The sequence below is a fragment of the Pteropus vampyrus genome, unplaced genomic scaffold (genome assembly GCF_000151845.1).
Source record: "Pteropus vampyrus isolate Shadow unplaced genomic scaffold, Pvam_2.0 Scaffold40, whole genome shotgun sequence".
Classification (NCBI taxonomy): Eukaryota; Metazoa; Chordata; class Mammalia; order Chiroptera; family Pteropodidae; genus Pteropus; species Pteropus vampyrus.
Window position 1 is genome coordinate 7,385,959 of NW_011888821.1, and position 18,126 is coordinate 7,404,084.

Below are 18,126 nucleotides of genomic sequence, written 5' to 3' on the forward strand. Positions count from 1 at the left end.
ATCTTTATTATTTTTTTCCTTTCAAGTTTGGGCTTCATTTTGTTCTTAGTTCCTTTAAGCGTAAAGTTAGATTGTTTATTTGAGATTTTTCTTTTTTCTTGAGATAAGGTAAACACTCTATCTTTTTTCCACTGAATTAAGCTCAACTCTGTCATTTGTTAAACTCTTGTATATCCTGGTATCTAATTCTGGATTCGCTATTTTGGTCCAGTGTATAATTTGTGAATTACTATACCAGTCCCATAATGACTTAATTACTGTGGCTTTGTAGTGTGTTTTGATTTCTGGCCAGCCACTGGCACACCGTCATTCCCACCCATATATCCTTGATCAAAGCAAGTCACACGGCCAAGCCATGTTAAGGGGTGGGAAGGTAATTGTGCCCACAGTGAGGCCACAGCAAGGGTGTGGATGCAGGGAGGGTGAAGAATTAGGACCAATAATGCAGTTCGGCATGAAGAGATAGTACATTCTTGTGGTTCAAAAATAACATACAAAGCGGTAGAGTTTTTTAATGAACATTCAAGCAAATAGAAATAGAAAATTGGATTGTTCCCCCTCTTTTTTCTCTCCACAAAAGGGCATTCTATATATATTGCTATACATCTTTTTCACATAATAGATCTTGGAGATCTTTCTGTATTAGGACACAGAGCATTCTTAGTTCTTTTTTTCCCGAAGTGCATAATATTCTATCATATGGTTGGTATTGTATCAAACCATTTATCCAGCCCCCTATGGATGGATAGCTACTCATTTCCGTTCTTTTGCAGAGATAATCATTGCTGTAATGAATGATAAGCATTGCTTGCACAGATGTGTATCTGTAGATAAGTTCCCAGAAGTGAAATTGTTGGGTCACAGGACATATGCATGTCCTTTAAGTAGTAATTGCCCAGTTGTCCACTATGTATTTGCAGTTTACATTTCCAGCAGCTATGTATGTAAGTCCCTATTTTCCAAATAGCTAACAGAATGGTTTTCAAACTTTGGATTTCTGCCAGTCTGATAGGTGACAAATAGGTATATTTCTGAATTATAAGTGATATTTAAGAACTGTTTTTTTTTCCTATGAACTCAGTTTCTCTTTGCCAGTGTTAAAATTAGATTATTGGTTGGGTTCTCTTCATCAGTTTCTAGGAGATTTTTATGTATTTGTGATATGAATTGAAAGTATTTGGAGTTTGTCATTTGTCGTCCATGTTTATCTATTGTATAATGTTACTGTTAAAAGGTATTTGATTTCTGTGTAGTCAAATTTATCAGCCAGTTATAGTTAGAAAGGCCTTCTGCAGTCCAAGGTTATAAAGCAATTAGGATATGTTTTCTTGTACTTTTTTTTTTTTTTAACGCCTATAGCACCTGGTCTTCCTAAGTGGTCTCCCATCCAAGTACTAACCAGGCCCGACCCTGCTTAGCTTTCGAGATCAGACGGGGTCAGGCTTGTTCAGGGTAGTATGGCCGTAGACTTCTTATAGGATTTATGTATATATTTTTTTCTCCTAAACTAAAGATGCATTGGCTCACATTTTGGCCAAATGCTGAATAGTAGAATGTTAAAATCAGATGAGATACAGTCTCAAATCACCATTATAGAATAAATAAAGTCCTGGAACATTGAACTATTTATTTAAAAAAAAAAAAAAAAACAACTTACAAACATTAGAATTTTATTATAAAGTTTTAATAGTTATACTTGGAAAACTTGACAACCTTGCTGCAGAACAGTGATTTTTTGGCACTATGAGCTATTTGCTGTTGCGTTCTCCACACTGTGCACCTCTATAAAACAGAACGACTCACTTAACCGAGGAACAGGATCGCCTTGTCCAAGGGTCACCTTGCAAGACTTAGGCCTGATTGGAAGTAACTGAAAATTAAATACATTCCTTAAAGTTTACTTTGTCTAATATACCAAAATGTTCTGCAGAGATTAAAATTGGTTTAATCTGATTTCGCTCTTCGGCGCACTGTTACGGGGCTTTTATTTTTAAGTGTTAAGTTCACCAGTGTTGGTGTGGTCAGGCCATGGTCGTGCAGTGGTGCATCAGAGCCTTTCCACCTGGCATCGGAGCTCCACCCTCTAAACGCTCGTCCGCCCCTCTTCCCTCCAGCCCCGGGCAGTTGCCTTTCTGTCTCCTGTTTCTGTGACTCTTACTTTCGACACATCATATGAATGGAATCACACAGTATTTGTCCTTTTGTGACTCGTTTAGTCTCTTAGCATATTGTCCTTGAGATTCATCCATGGTATAGCACGTGACAGGATTTCCTCCTGGAGGAATACATACTTAATATTCCATGGCATGTTTGCACCACACTTTTTTTATCCATTTATCTGCTGGTGGACACTTGGGCTGCTTCCCCCTCTTGGCTGTTGTGAATGATGCTGGTGTGAACATGGGTGTGCAAATATCTCTTTGAGGTCCTGCTTTCAGTTCTTTTGGATATATACCCAGAAATAGGACTGCTGGATTGTAAGTTCATTCTATTTTTAATTTTTAAGGGAACCTCCATACTATTTTGTGTAGTGGCCACACCATTTTACATTCTAACCAGCTGTGAACAAAGGTTCCAGCTTTTCTGCATCTTCATCAATGCTTGTTATTTTCTGTTCTTTAGATAGTGAGCATTCTGATAGATGTGGGGTGATGATAGACTTTTAAAGCATTTATTGGCTCAAAAGGGATATGTTCTTAGTTACCTAACAATGTGTCTTAGCATTCAGGTTTACTGAAATTTTTCCTATTACTATTTTCAAGTTTTCAATAACTATACATGAAATACATGGCTTTCACAGTCATCATGCATTACAGCATTTCACTCTTACAGATAATACATTTGCTGATGATAGAATTTCAGTGTATAAGGTGCATAGAACTGTTTTCACTCAGGTTACAGCTAGGATGCTTACCTTTATTTGAGAGCGAGTATTCCCATAGTAACAAGAGACGGAAGTGCCCGTTCCTGCTGGTGTTACCATGTTGACCGTGTGCAGTCACATGATCACCGACCCGCGCAGGTTCAGGAAGGCCAGAACCACCTCTGAAGTGGGTCTGCAGTTCTCTGGCTTTCCCAAAGCCGGTAGTGGATTTTGACCAAATACTGAGTTTGTCTAAATTTTTGATCTGGTTGGAATTTCTTTTGGGGTGCAGTCTGAGGTATGGAGCCACCATTAATTTTTTTCCAGGTGGCTGCCCAGTGTTCCCCAAACCTAGAATTGAACCAGCCGTCTTTTCATCGATGATTTGTGATGCCACCTTTCTAGCAGATCACATTCTTAGGTGCATTTGGATCTGTTTCTGGACCTTTGGTTTCCCCCGCTCTATCTGTCCTTGTGACAGTTTGACACGGTCCCCACTGTTGTTCATTGTTGAGGCTTTATGGCAGTACGTTCTTTACATCTGGTGGAGCTGGTTCCCCCGATCTCTGCTCTTTGAGAGTTCTCCCGGCCCTTCTTACTCATTTCCACCTGATCTTCCCCATCAGTCCCCTTGCGCATCCATCCCCCAATTAAAACTTTTTATTAGGATGGCGTTAGACTTATTAGGTGAGTTATAGAAAATCGATCTCTTTATGATAGTGCATCTTCCTCTTCATAAACGCCCTATGTTCTATTTCCACAAGCCTTCTGTGCCCGACAGTAAAGTCTTGCATATTTGTTGTTACACGGATTCCTAGGCATTCTGTCTTTTTTTGTTGTTGTTTTACATGTCAGCCTTAGGGTCATTTTAACCAATTCCAGTTTTGTACTCCTAAACATATCCCTTTGTTCTTTTCCTTAAGACACTTTATGTAACTTTATCTTATTTACCTCTAAAGATCCCTGGAAGGTAGGTACTCGCGTGTCTCCATCTGGGCATAGGAGGATGTGCTGAATAAATGAACGAATGAATCCTCACGCTGTTGTGGAAGGACTGGAAGCCCAGAGAGGTTAAGTTTCTCAGGGACACTTAGCTAGTCACGTGTTCACTCCTGGGTTCCACTCTCAACATGGGCTTCTAACCACCATGAGATACAGACAGCAGGATGCTAGAGGTCTTCTGGAGACAAACACGGGGTCAGTAATAAACATCGCTGACATTTATGGAGTACTTACGTGTGAAACATCTGTCTCGTGCTTCCTGTACTCCTCGAGTTGTCCCCACCCCACCCCACCCCACCCCACCCCTGTGTGGGGCCTCTGTTACCACCCTTGCTTTGCATATGAGGAAACCCTCTGGGCGAGCTGCTTTCTCTCTGCCTGAGTTCAACACGTTTTTATTTCAGTGTCTTTGGGACAGCGCTCCAGTGAAGTGTCCGCACTGTTTGCAAGTGGTTGCTATCAGGGCAGCTGGGCTGGGCATTTTGAACTCTTTAAACTTTTTGGGGTAAACTGAGAGATTTAAAGATGATCTCTTCTACTCTTTTAAATACGTAGCATTACCTCATGCATGTCTTTCAGTAAGATATTCTCAATACTGTTTGCATGTGCGTCTCCAAGAGAAGATGGAGCTGTTGGCAGTCACCTGGGCCCTGGATGTGGCCCTACTAAGGCCTTGGCTTGCGGCTAAGTGCTGTGTGGAATGATCTCATTTGACCCTCAGGACAGCCTTGTGTACCCCATGATCTAAGACGGTTCCCACTGGGCAGGTGACGAGCCCGCGTCCCAGAAGGTTGAGGGGCTTGCTCAGGTCTGTGGTTGTAGGAAGTGTCAGCACTGGGGCTCACGCCCTCGCGTGTCCGACCCTTCTCGCCCCCTGGGTATGTAGGCACCGGATGATGTCCCTGATCGTTTTCCTGGACATCTTTGCTCTTCTCTCACCCAGGGCTACGATCATGTCTCTGGAAGATTTTGAGCAGCGTTTGAATCAAGCCATTGAAAGAAACGCCTTCCTGGAGAGCGAACTTGACGAGAAGGAGAATCTCCTAGAGTCTGTTCAGCGGCTGAAGGATGAAGCCAGAGGTCAGGGTTCCTGAGCTTTGTTCCTCGTGCCCTCCTCAGCGTTGTCCCCTCTTACCTGGTATCACCTTTGCTGAAGATCTGCTCCCTCCTCGGTGCACAGGCTGTCTGGCCTCAGGATACGGGGGTATGGGACCACACCGGGCAGGCTCTGGCCTTGGTCCCCACCCCATGCTAAGAACTGTCAGATGTCCAGCCTGGAAAGACCCCTTGTGGGTACTTAAACCCACTAGCAACTTTATGCTCAGAAGGAGCACACGAGTTTTGTTGGGGGGAAAGTTCCTGTCGATGGAATTGCCAGCTAGCCCCATTATATTTGTGACTTGGCAGCAGCTGGTAGATGTGGCTTAGCACTCGGAAAGCTCATCGGCAGTTGCTCTTTGGAGGCTGGCAGGTCCAGAGGTAGAGCTTTCAAATTGTAATAGGCCATTAGTGCGTCATCTAAGTTGGGTGCATGAGAGGTGTTTTTTTTTTTTAAGTCTCAGTTTGTTGTTTACAACATTTTCTAATATGTGGCCAGTAGAAGGGGCATTAAAAAGAAAAAAAGAAAAAAAAAACCCTCAAATTTAAAAGGTAGTTGTTTCTAAGTGCCCATCAGTAAGGAAGTGTCATAGATTTATTTTGCGGAATGTTAATTGTTAAAACGAACAAGGTATAGATATAAATGCAGTTGTAGGACAATTGTTAGGACATCTCATCAAAGGAAGGGAGATAAGTCGTAGACAGAATGCTTCTATTCATCCTTACTGAAGGTTATTCGTATTATGTGCTTAATGGGTAGGTACCTACATACAAGTCGTATGTGAGAAAATGCAGAGAAAAAGGCTTGAAGCGACCTCCGTGTGACAGTGATTATGAGTGATGAGGGGTATCTGGGGATGGGCTGGGAAAGCATATTTTTGCATTAGTGTATCACTGCCATAGTTAAAAAAATTTTTTTAAACCTTTTTGTTTTTACTCAAAAAAAAAAAAAAAATCATTTTACAAGCCTGTTGGGCAAGGTCCCATGGGTTCTGCTCAGCTCAGGTGTCCTCCTGAAATTTTTCATCCTGGTGCATCTTCTCCGTGACAAGTGGCTGCTATTAACCCCCCACCCCAAAGCAAGGCCTTAATCCGACCCCTTTTCCCTGCCCAGATTTGCGGCAGGAATTGGCTGTGCAGCAGAAGCAGGAGAAACCCAGGACCCCCCTGCCCAGCCCGGTGGAAGCCAGCAGGATAGACACTGCTGTGCAGGCCACTGGCTCCGTGCCATCTACCCCTGTGGCCCCCCGGGGACCCAGCTCCAGCTCAGCCACACCGGGGACGTTCAGACGCGGTAAGGGACTTTCTTTGCCTCACAGAGCTTTCCTCGGTGAGGACCCGGCATGAGTCCCGGGCGAGGTGGGCGTTGGACCAGGCTGGATGATGGGGCGCATGCTGCGGTGCTCACGCACAGAGCGGAGCGTGAGGGCGGACAGCCTCCCGGGGGGCAGTGGCGCCCCCGGCCCTGCTCCTGCCGCGGGGAGCGTGGACCTGGCACTCACCGCCTTTCTTTCTTCACCGGAGGCCAGAAGTCCCCTGCCGGACTGGAGCTTTCTCACACTTAGAATCTCAGTAACCAAAAGAAAGGTTTAAAAAACATTTTGTGGGCCCAGCAATATGTCCCTCTAGACCTCGAGCCAATGTCATCTGTGCTGCGTAGTGAAAAATAAGAAACTAGAGTTTTTGCTGCAGCGCCTCTGCCGGCTGATAAACCGCGAGACTCTCATCTGGCCGCTTGATGGCAAATGATAATAGCCAATCGTGGAGTGCTCGGGTGGGCCAGTCATGGTACTGAGGCGCTCGCGTGTGTACGCAACCTCACCGAGTTCTCGCCAGAGGCCCAAGATGCAAGTAATGCAGGTGCCGTCCCCATGTGATGGATGGGGACACTGAGGCCCTGAATTGAGGAGCTTGTCACCCAGCTTGTCCCCTGCTGGGAAGAGACTGGTGAGACTTCCAGAATCCAGGTCTAGAGCGGTGTTTTCCCCACTTTAACAGGCACCCGACTCAGCTGGGCACCTCGTTAAAATGCCAGGGCTTCAGCCAGAGGTGTGGGCGGGGCCTGAGATCCTGCATCTGTGACAGGCGCCCTGTGATGCTGGTGCCACTGCCCCAGGTCCTGATAGGAGACGGCTCCCTAAGGTCACGCCCTTACAGCCGTGGTGGGCCCAGGTGATGTTTGTGTTAACTAACTACATGGAATTCCTAGGATTTCAAGAGGGCTTGTGTTGGTTTTGTTGTAAAAGAATAACATAAAAATAAATATTTAATATAGTCATCGTAAGGCTGTGAAAGGTTGGTCGCCAAATGGACTCTGCAAGACAGTTAACTATCGAAGGCAGCAGAGCACGTCCAGAATCAAAGGGTTGCAAAAGGAAGAGTCAGCCTCGCTCCCACCCGGGGGTCTTGTGGTTGGAGATGTTCGCGCACAGCCTTTGGCTGCAGGCTGGCGTTACGTGTGCTTCCTTGCTTCCCCCCGCCCCCAGGTCTGGAGGACTCCATGGGTGGGACTCCCCTCACACCCGCGGCCCGGATATCAGCGCTCAGCATCGTGGGAGACCTGCTGCGGAAAGTGGGGGTAAGACCGGCGCCCCTCCAGGCCAGTGTGGCGCCTCGCCTGCCTTTAGGGTGCTTGCGAGGCGTGACCTTGCCAGCTCCTTCCCCTCGAACGCAGGCTTGGCATTTTAGCTGTAGCTCCGGGTCTGTCGTATCTCTTAGACTCAATGCTTCTGTGGGCCTCGGCGTTGACGGACACCCAGAGCCCAGGCTTGAAGTCACCCCTTTGATCCCTGTACCATTTTCCTCAGAAGTTGGGAAATTTAGATGGTATCTATGTTTGTTTGTTTGTTTGTTTAAATTTCAAAACACTGAGAAATTTGAAAGTCACCTTCTCTTTTTATTTCTCAGGGAGTTAAAATCTTGAAAGGCTAGGGCAAGAAACTTGACTTTACAGGTTTTATATTAATTATGGGGAAAGATTCTTTTGTGCCTAAGAAATAATAGAGCTCCAACTTACGAGAGGCTCGCCACTCAATTCTTAATGTTTTTACTTTGGGCTTTTGGTTATCTTTTTGTTATACAAACAGGTCTCTCAATATTCAGAATAGAGTATAGAGAAGCCTGGGGGAGAGGAGGTCTCAGTGCCCTCAGTTTTCCTGAGGCCTGTTTACATCAAGGCCAAGTCCTGGTCTAAACCTCCTGCCTCTCTGTGCATGTTCCACAAGGTAAGCAAGAGTGAGTGAGTAACCTCCCAAGATGATTTCACGTTTCCCATAGGCAGAGTCGGATCATCGGCAGGGCTAGTGATTTTCCAGGGAGCAGCTAAATCTCTCAGGCCAGCGGGTCTGAGAGCTGGATGTGCCTTGGACCCCATTGAGGCCTACCTTTGGACTCCCAGTGCTTTTGGAGAACCAGTGCTTTAGGTTCTTGTCTGCGTACAGGCTCCGGTGAGAGATTCGAGTTCTTGAGAGATGAAAGCATATTTCTCTGCAGGCATTGGAGTCCAAACTTGCATCCTGCCGGAACTTCGTGTATGAGCAGTCCCCAAACCGAACAAGCGGCCCGGCCTCAGGACGGGGGAGCAAGAGCAGAGATGGCGGCGACAGACGGCCAGGCAGCACCAGCGCACCTCTGGCTGATAAAGGGTCAGTACCTTTTGCTGTCACTCCAGGTGGGAGACTCTTACCCCCAACCGAGAACTATGTTTTAAAAGTTGCAGAATTATATCAGTGAACCTGATCCTTCACTCCTGTCCCTTGAGGCAGAGTTAGGTGGTGTCTTCTGTTTGGGCAGATGGCCAAGGAGAGGCTCGTGTTTATTATCTGATCCTGCAGCCCCGGTCCCGGTCACGCTGTGGGAGTGTCCTGTGTAAGTCACTTGTTTGGGACTTGAGCTTCAAACACTGCTCTGCTTCCCCCAGAAGAGAATTTTTTTTTTTTTTTTTTTTTTTTAAGTCTCTTTAAAACCATCAGGAAACTGGCACTAGGTTCCAGCCAGACTCGGTTCCTGAAACCAGTCCGCAGATTGGAAAACACAAATCTGACTTCTAAAGGCTTCACTGATTTTCTTGCCGGAAGAAAATCAGGGCAGCTTCCAAAACAACAACAACAACAACAACAACAAAAGACTATTTCTTTTTAAAAGATGTGCCACCATCTTACTGGACCCCAGGCCACATAAATTTGGTGGGTCTGTGGCACAGATGACAGGAAGTGAAGAATTGCTTTCCATAGCGTGCACGTAACTCCCGGACCTTTAGAAGGGGTGACTTTAGAGGGTCTTCTGCGACTGGCTTTTTGTGTGGCCTTGGGGACATCAGAGCTAGACGCCCGCATCCTTTTCCTCGTTTCACAGGAGGGAAAGTTGAGACCCCCTGAGACCGCTCCTGCTTCGCGATACTATTCACTCTCATGACCTGGTGGGTCCTGATGCTAGTCAGTCGGAAACAGCTGTCATGCCGCTTAACATGGTTTACTCTGTCTGAAGGTCGGGAAAACGCCTGGAATTTGGGAAGCCGCCTTCCAATCTGTCCTCGCCATCGCTGCCGTCAGCCCAGGGTGTAGTCAAGATGTTGCTTTAGAAAATCCACAGAAGCGAAGCTGCCGATGTCTGTGCGGGAGTTGTCACCTGTTCCCCTCTTTACACTAGGTTTTTATTTTTCTTTCTTTTTTTTTAAGTTAGTCTGAGAAATGCGAGTGAACAGTCACACTAGCCATTGACTGAGGCTGATGCCTGTGGTCCCCGTGAACTGTTGTCTCGTGAACCCCAGCCTCCTTGTCAGTGTGTTGCAAACGGACCCCCCTGGAGAGGGTGCTCAGGTGTGCTGCTGAGGCGACCCTGTCATTTTGAGCTGACCCGGGTCCTGCTTGGTCTCAAGAGGTGGTTTGAATGTCCACAGACGCCTCACGAATGGGATGTGAGCCACGTCGAGCCCACCCCGGCCCCACTTGGCACAGGATGGCACAGCAGGGTCAGCACGCTGAGAGCATGTCTAGGGGCGAAGGGTGGCCTGGGCACAAGCCTGTTTTTAAAACTGTGGTGTAGTGTACCTCCCACGCTTTTTATTCTGCCTCTCACGGAGGCTTTTAGAGGTGTGCTCGAGTTTTAGAGTAAATTTTGTGTGGACCAGGTCAGTGGAAAATCTGTGTCTTCTTTAGATCTGTCCCAACCGTTCATTGTCCTCGGTCCCCACCCCTCGCGTGGTGGGGGGGAGGACCTCCGCTTCAAGACCCTGAGGGTCACTGGGATGGAGTGGCCTCTTAATATGCAGCTTTTAAGAATAGGACTTTATTCAAGGCCATAATGACATAATCAGGGTGACCTTCAAATAAGATGACACCATCACACACCAGGATTGTTGTCGGGAGCGTCCTTGTCAAAGGAGCAGCAAACACGAGATTTCCCACGCGGACGGTGTCTGTACTTAACCTCTGCTTGTGCGAGCTGCTGTCTCACGCTTTCGGTCACGTGTGAAAAGAACACGAATTCAGGAGCATGTGTGTGCAGCTTAACGACCTTCCTTTTGTTACGAAGTTCTTTTTCCAGAAGAACACCAAAATAGCCTTGATTTGAAAATAGACTTTTTCAAGTGTTACTAAAATTCAACAGAATCAAACTTCAGTGCTCAGTTCGTTACCCTACCAACATTCTAACCCAGGTCGACGAAAGATGTACCTTTACTTTTTTAAAAGAACAATAAAACCAAAAGAAACTAATTTTCACCTAGTTCATGGTGGTGGTCAGTAAATGCTGCTTTGTGGTTCTGCATCTGCACGTACGGTGGTGGAAAACGCTTTTTTTTAACCAAGGAAATGTGGGGAAAAAAACCTTTTTAAATATTTCCCTTCAATTCAGCTCCTTAGAACTGTGTTTGTGAGACGTTTGTGTGTGGGGTTCGGGGTCTACTAGCGTTTGGCCATTCAGCCGAGACTTCTCGGCGCCCACGTTTTCTCTCTCCAAATCTGTGTGAGCCCGTGGAGTTGGCTTATGGAATCGTTGGTGCTGAAGGAAGCTTGGCAAGGAGTCTGTCTAGAACACTCAAGCCGAGGAGGGGAAGGGCCACAGCCTGGTTTAGTGTGGCCCTCGGGTGAACAATGGCTTTTATATTTGTAAAGGGTGGTTTAGAGAAAATAAAAGCCGAAGCTCTGACAGGGACCAGGTATAAACTGAAATACTTACTCTGGCCTTTGCGGAAAAAGTTCGTCAACCCCAGCCAGGCAAAGTTGTCTGTTTTGACTTAAAAATTCAAGGAAATCTTATACTTTTCACATTGTGTACATACTGGTTTTGATCGGTAAGGCTGTTCTCTGGGTCCTGTGCTTCCTGCCCGAGCCTCGGCCTGCCCAGCCCCTGGTGGGAGAAGCCCCTCACAGACTCACTCTGCGTCTCTGTTCTTGCCAGGTGGGAGCTTGGGAGTTAATTCATGTCACCTCCCCCGGCCTCAGTTTCCCCGTTTGCGAACTAACCCCGACTTCACAGGGTCGTTGTGAGGGTCCAATGAGAATGTCCCCCACTCTTTTGCTCTAGAAAACAGAAAAGCCGACTTCGTTCTAGTGACTTATAACCTTTTATTAGTGAGTGTCCTCGAGTACAGTCGGGGTGCATACAAGACGGTGTGGCGCTCCTGCTCTTACCTGCTCGAGCAGGGTCTGCTTTGGATTCAGGTGACTGACGAAGCCCCTGGGCCTCGGTGAACTGTGTGCGTCTGAGGCGTGGCAGCCGGGACGGGGGGAGAGTTCTCAAACAAGGACCAACTCACGACCCTGGAAGGCACACAGGCTAGGGCACGGCTTGGGAGTGGGGGACAGTGGCACCCATTTTGGTGACTTTCTCCCCAGTTTATGTAAACTAAGTTGTCAGTGATTAAGTTACCGTGGATATATTTTTCTAAAAACTCAAACTCTCTGCACAATTCACAGGACGGAGGGGGAGTGGGTGTGTCTGTGTCTGCTGTTGGTTTTTCTCATTGGGTTTATCGTTCGAAACTTTGATACCCTGGACCCAGGGTGGTGGTTGACGTTCATCGTGAGGGGTGTCCGTGATGTTCGGAATTTGAAAATGGGTCTAGACGGTGCTAAGCAGAGTCCACTGGGTGTCGTCTTGTTGTTTTCAGCAAGGTGTCTATTCACTGGCCTTGGTTCCATTGAAGTCTGCATCGCGAGCGTCCATTTCCTCATCAGAACCATCTGCATTTTCGATGACTCTGCGTCCTCCAGCCCTTCTAGAGGGAACGAAAGAGGTCTCGTTTCCTCGCCTGCAGGTTTGAAGAAAACACACGTTTCCTTAGGACAGAAACCGCCAAGGTTGGAAGAGACTTTTTAGAAGGGGAAAAAAACACAAACTCAGCTGAGGCACAGGTATTGAGGCCGAAGGCGACACATCCCAGCCAGTCTCAAGGTGTGGTTCCACTTGATAGCTGGAACAGGGGAGGCGTCAGGCTTTACAAAGCCGGACTCTCTGCATTGAAAATGTCTGGCCTGGTCATTTCACGACCCACAGGGTTCTGATCTGCAGTGCCCCTGTCCCGTGGGTTTATCTGTAGCCCTGAGGGGCGGTTAGGAAGGAGAAACGCCACGTCTCCTCCTGCACCTCGCCTCCAAAAGGGAGGAAGGGAGGGAGGGGCTCGAGGTTGTCAGTGGGAAGGATGCAAAAATGAACGTCAAGGGCAGCCTGAGAGGGAAGCAGGGTGCTGCGTGGGTGCCAGGTGCTTTCTGGTGGAGGGCAGTGTGGTGCCCCCTGCTGCTGCTGGAGCAGAAGTCTGGGACCGAGTTCCCCTAGGACGGAGGTCTCGTCTGCGTTTTGCTCACCATGGCAGCCACCGAGCGCGGCTTATGATGGGGGCTCAGGGAATATCTGTTGGACTGTTACTCCAAGGCGCGGTCCAGCTTTAGCTGGTAGGACACCCCTATCTGTCCTTACGGCTCCTGTCGCCCTGCGTTACCACCACCTGAGCCACCTTCAGGTGGCCCTTCAGGCTTTGTGTAGGAGGCAGGGCAGGTGGAGGAGGAGTTAGATGCACCTGCACTTAACCTCCACGGCTCGGGAGAAATGTTTATCCCTTCTCAGTGACCACAGCACATAATCGTTTGGGGTCTGGCCATCTGGCCCTGTTTGACTTGATTCCAAGGTCAGGTCTTAACTTCTTTTAAGATGTCTAAGAAAGCAGACTTTTTGTAGGAAAAATTACCCACTTCACACAAAGGCCAGACGGAAAAGCCAGGAGGGTGCTTTAGTCAGAAGGGACAGCTTGGACAGGTAAGACTGGAGGCAGAAGCAGGGCCCAGAGGGTCCTGAGGGCTGGGAAGGGGAACCCCATGGGACTGGGCCCGGGGTGGGAGAAACCAGCTGGGGAAACCCTCCGGGTATAGCAGAGTTCCCTAGGGAAAGCTCAGGAATAAAGTTGCAGCCACGGCCGGCATGACTGGCCAGCCTCCTCGCGGCAGGGAAGCCTCTGGGCCTCCCGCCCCCCAGAACGAACTTTCCGTCACTCTGCCCTAGCAGTGACCTCAAACGTCTTTTTCTTTTAATGCTGAGTTTTCCAGGAGTCTGGGTCAGAGCAGGCCCCAGAGGACAGGGCAGCAGCAGTCCAAGCATCTCTCCTGCTTCTGTTCTGCCCTCCAGGTTCCAAGTCGGGCAGCCCGGGGCCAGGAAGCAGGGCCTCCCTACGCCCCCAGGTTCCTGGGGGTCCTACGTGCTGGCTAGAACAGCGTGGTTACCAGTTGTGCTCCCTTGACCCAAAGAGGAAACCGTGCCCTGGTCACCGTAAGTCCCCGTGTGGGCTGCAGTCCTGCAAGCCTGTTCCGGTTCAGGTGTCTCTTGAGCTGGTTTCAAATCCTAGGCAAAGGTTGACACTGGAAGCAAAGGACCCGCTAAAGAGTTTCTTAAAGGGTCTGGTCCCAGACAACTGGATTCTATTGGTAGATTCAGATAATTTATCCAAGGCTCTGGTGGGTCCTGCACTCCAGCCAACTCTAGCATTCAGCTGATCCGTGACCCCAAAGAGCTGGCAGGGGAGCTGCCCGAAAGCTATGTGTCTAGAGGCTGGAAGCCAGGGCTTGGCCTCTCGAGGAAGAGAAGAAACCAGGCCCTAGCTGCCTAACTTCACTGGGAAAAAAAGCTGTTAGAATCCCAGAAGCTGAGCCCTATTCACTGTCTTGGGAAGGGCCCGTGCACTTCCTGGAGTCCTGGGTGGCCATCCCCCGTCCATAATACATGCCCGCGAGGCTTCTGGAAAAGGCTCTGCCAGGACTGTGCTTGGCTCTGTGCGGTGGCCAGCGTCCTCCCTTGTGCACTGAAAATGCGGCTGGCAGCCAGGCCTTGCCGAAGCCCCACACGGCCCCAGCACTGTGAGCCATCGCGGTGAGAGCTTATTTTGGGGGGGGGGTGGGATAAGTTTGTGAATGCCCAACCGTAGGGGACAAGTTCCTGGGCTACGGTACCATGAGCCTGTGCTTGTTAATCCTGATGAGTGGGCTAGGCCAGCCCGGCTGGCCCACTCTGCAGGAAGGCACCAGACTGCAGCTGTCACAGTCGCTCGTGCAGTGTCTCAGCCAGGTGAGCGAGGACAGTTCAGCTGAGTGTCCCAGCAGTGTGAGAGAGGCCCTGTTACGCAGGTAAGGACAGCCCAAGTGACATATGCCTCTAAGCTGTCAACACGTGGTGACAAGGACACATTTGGTGCCATGTCATGCCAAAGCGGAAGCAGAGAGGAAAATGGGTCAGACGTAAGGGCGTCTTGTTGAACTAAGACGTCAAATGCTTCAGATTTTGAACCTGAAGACACTGTGCCAGGGCCAGCAAGGGGCAGGGAGGGCGCGACGGGCAAAAGGAAGTGGAAACCGAGTGTGACACACAGGAGCTGCGAAGCCGGAGGCATGATACCTGGTGAGTCACTGCGGAGTGTCCTGGGGGAGGGGACCCCTGAAACAGAGAGAGTCCCTGGCGGTTACCATCGCCACCGGGAGCGAGCCCACTATGTGCCTTTTGCATCCTTAAAAGACATTTGCCTCGATTAAACAATTACAGGCACTTTTAAGTCAAGCTTCTGGCGAAGCACCTGAAGCTCTTGAGAGGCTGGCCCAGGAAAGGACGAGCTGTTTTTTTAGGTCAAAAAGCAAGTGTCCTGAGCTTCGTGTAAGAATGCAGGCGGCCTCCTCACGTTGTGCAGCCCTGTGCAGGGACATGAAGGCGTTAGGGCAAGCCGGTTCAAAGACCATGTGGGGCAGAACCAGAGAAGTCCTGGGCGGAGAGCCTGCTGCGAATCTCGCTTTGTCATCACGTGGTGTCACTGCCTTGCATGCCTACAGCAAGAAGGTAGAGGTGGACGCCTTTGGCAGCCCCTCTGAGAACCAGCAGTGTGGCTCCCGATAGGGACACTGGTCGGGTTCTGAGGAGGGCGCATGTCAAGGTTTATAAAGCTGAAACTGCTTTGCAGTTCCTTGTTCTCTGAGGAGCTGGTTAGGCTTGCCGGCCCTACTCAAGACTCTAGCGCTCAGTTTTAGGTGCTTGTACACCCAGGAGACTCAGAAGAAAGGAAAGGAGTGCCCTGTCTTCAGCCTGCGTCAGGTGTATGTCCATGTTAGGGCTGTGAACATGGTCTGTTCCACGCTGGCCTGTACGGCCTACATAGAGTCGGCCGTCTAGGGCAGAGCCCACAGGATGTTTGGCATAGCCCAAGAAAAGGGGGCCGTGACAGCAATGGAGTGAGAGCTGGGGTGGCAGACCGCTCCCCCCGCACAGCCCCACCACTGAGAAGGGGCAGTATCACCAGAGAGTGTGCTCTGGGGGGGGTCTTCGTGGTGACAGCAGCTCTCTGCCACTGACAGTCAACTCTGGGGGTTGTTCCCACGCCCTGCTGGACCTGAGAGGTTAGGTCTGGATTCAGTGCCTCAGCATGCAAGGAGGGGGGGCTCCTTCTCGAATCCTGGTACCCTAAACCAGCCACTCCCCCCGCCCCCCTATCTCATGCGCTGGTTCTCAAAGTCACGTCCACACGCCGGGCGGTTTCAGGTGGCTCAGGCACAGCACTGTCAGAGAAATTATGGTTGTCATGATTGTCAGACAGTTATGATTGTCAGAGAAAGTCTGGTTGGTGCCAATGTGTTTTGTCACTGCCTTTTTAACTGAGAAGTAGGCCGTCAGGCCTTAGTCATCAATTTGTGACCACGATAGCTAGAACATAGTTCTCTGTTCACTGTAATCTCGTTGCGATCTACTAATGCAGGTGATGCTGGTTTAACAATTATAGGGTAGTAATTGACGGTTAATTTTTTAAAAAGTCAAGTCAACAATAGCACAGGTAGTAAGAAGCTAAGGCAAAATGGCAGAGTTGGTTGAGAAGGACAGAGGCTGGAGAAACACAACTCTGACTCGATGGCAGAAGGTTCCCTCTGCACCCCGCACAGCCCCAGATGCTGGTCATGAAATAACAGGATAGAACCTCTGCTCTCGGGCTTGCAGCCAAGTGTGAAGGCAGATTGTGAGTGAGGTAAATCACTGAACAGCGGGTTACATGGTGACAGGTGGGCAAGAGAACTGTAGGGCGTGAGGCTGGAAGTTTTAGACAGGGTAACAGATGAGTGAACATCTGAAGGAAAGAAGCGAGGGTCAGCTATGCGGAGGGCTGGGGGAGAGCATTCTGGCAGAGGGCTCAGCCAGTGCAGAGGCCCTGAGGCCGTATGCAGAGATCGTGAAGGGCCTAGTGGAACCAACCATTGTAAAGACATTGCTGTGGCCCTGAGTGAGGAGGAAGCCATTGGAGGGTTCCGAGCAAAGGAGGGACGTGACCCAACTCCACTTAAATAGGACCCCACTGCTGTGTCAAGAGCAGACTGAGCAGAGGCCCACGAGGAGCCGGCGAAAGTTGTCCAGACGGGAGGGGAGGGTGGCTTGGACCAGGCTGGCAAAAAGTGCTTGGATGCACAATATCTGTAAGGGAGGTGACCAGAATTTCCGACAGACCGAAGGCAGCAGAGAAAGAGAGAAAGCTAAAGAATGACTGGGTTACTGGCAACTTTATTGTTCCATGTGCTGAGCTGGGGAAGACTAGGAGAGGTTCAAGGGTGAAAGGTTTAATCAGGGCTCAGGCTGGGTGTGAGTTGCCTGTTAGGTGTCAAGCAGGGTCTGGAGTTCAGGAAGAAAGTAGGAAGTCGCCAGCTGTCAATGGAATTTTAAAGCCACAAGGCTGGTTGAGATCACCGAGGGAGGCGTGGGCAGGGGCGGGCATGAGGACAGGGCCACGGCACGCAGGCTTGGGGATGAGGTGTTGGCAGAGGGGACGAAGGAAGAAGCCAGAAAGGTAGGATGGACCCGGGTGAGGCTGGCATCTGGGAAGCCCAGGGAGGAGGGACGGGCTGTAGCTCACAATGGTGCCGGCTGCCCGGCTGCCCGTTGGACTAGTTTGTGGTCAAGGGCTGCAGGAGGGTGGGGCTAAGGTTTTTCAACTGGTGCAGTGACTCAGTGAGGGAGAAAGTTGCAGAGACAGGATTTCTGGAGCAAGGCCCTTGAGTAAACAGGGACAGGCCCAACTGAGGGGGTGGTCTTAGTTGGTAAGGAATCGGGGTGGGGTGGGCAGGGAAAGAGGAAATGAGCTCAGGTGTTGGCAGGTCGGTGGGGAAGTGGAGACTGCTTTCGTTTCATGAGTTTGTTTGTTTTTCTGGTTAAGTAGGAAGTCAGCTGGAAAGGGGGGCGGGGCGTGTCAGTCACGGGGGAGGGAGAAGCAGGTGTCTTAGAGTGGGAGCCTAAGGGCCCCTCAGTGCTGGTAGCCCAGAACTTCCTGCAGGAAGTGGCGGCTTGGTTGTTGGCTTGTCTATGCCATTTTGAGCTGCAGAAGGTGGGAAGCTGAGTTTCATGTGGGTGGTTTTAACCAAGTGAGGACAACAAAGAGGGGGGCCCAGTGTCGAGGATGTGAGGAAGGCTGATGGCGACCACTGAGCGGGGGCTCGGTAACAGGGTAGGGGCTGCGAAGGGGTGAGAGGTTTGATCCCAGTGGAGACAGGAAGGGGGCAGCGGGCGGATGATGCAGCGCTTGGTGGTCACATGAGGTGATGCCTGGGGAGTGGTAGAATCCCAGAGGAGAGAAGGTCAAGGCCTTGAGAGGCTGGAGGAATGTGTGAGAATGACAGGCGCTGGGAGCGAGACCTCCAGGGGACCAGTGGGCAGGAGCC

General features: G+C 49.7%; 1 protein-coding gene and 1 pseudogene across 3 annotated transcripts in view; one reads left to right on the forward strand and one right to left on the reverse strand.

The window, feature by feature from the left end:
* NDE1 (nudE neurodevelopment protein 1) overlaps nt 1-18,126 on the forward strand; it is a 47,370-nt gene that overhangs the window by 20,690 nt on the left and 8,554 nt on the right. For 2 of the 3 annotated variants that reach the window (XM_011358410.2, XM_023529657.1), the window contains exons 4-8: nt 4,809-4,945; nt 6,078-6,257; nt 7,450-7,541; nt 8,456-8,607; nt 9,449-10,687. In XM_011358410.2, coding sequence (XP_011356712.1) covers nt 4,809-4,945; nt 6,078-6,257; nt 7,450-7,541; nt 8,456-8,607; nt 9,449-9,542 — 655 coding nt within the window. In that variant the 3' untranslated portion in view covers nt 9,543-10,687. Of the gene's footprint in view, nt 1-4,808; nt 4,946-6,077; nt 6,258-7,449; nt 7,542-8,455; nt 8,608-9,448; nt 10,688-18,126 lie in introns of those variants that run through there. The other variant, XM_023529656.1, reaches the window with a different exon arrangement.
* LOC111738589 lies at nt 1,351-1,469 on the reverse strand (annotated as a pseudogene).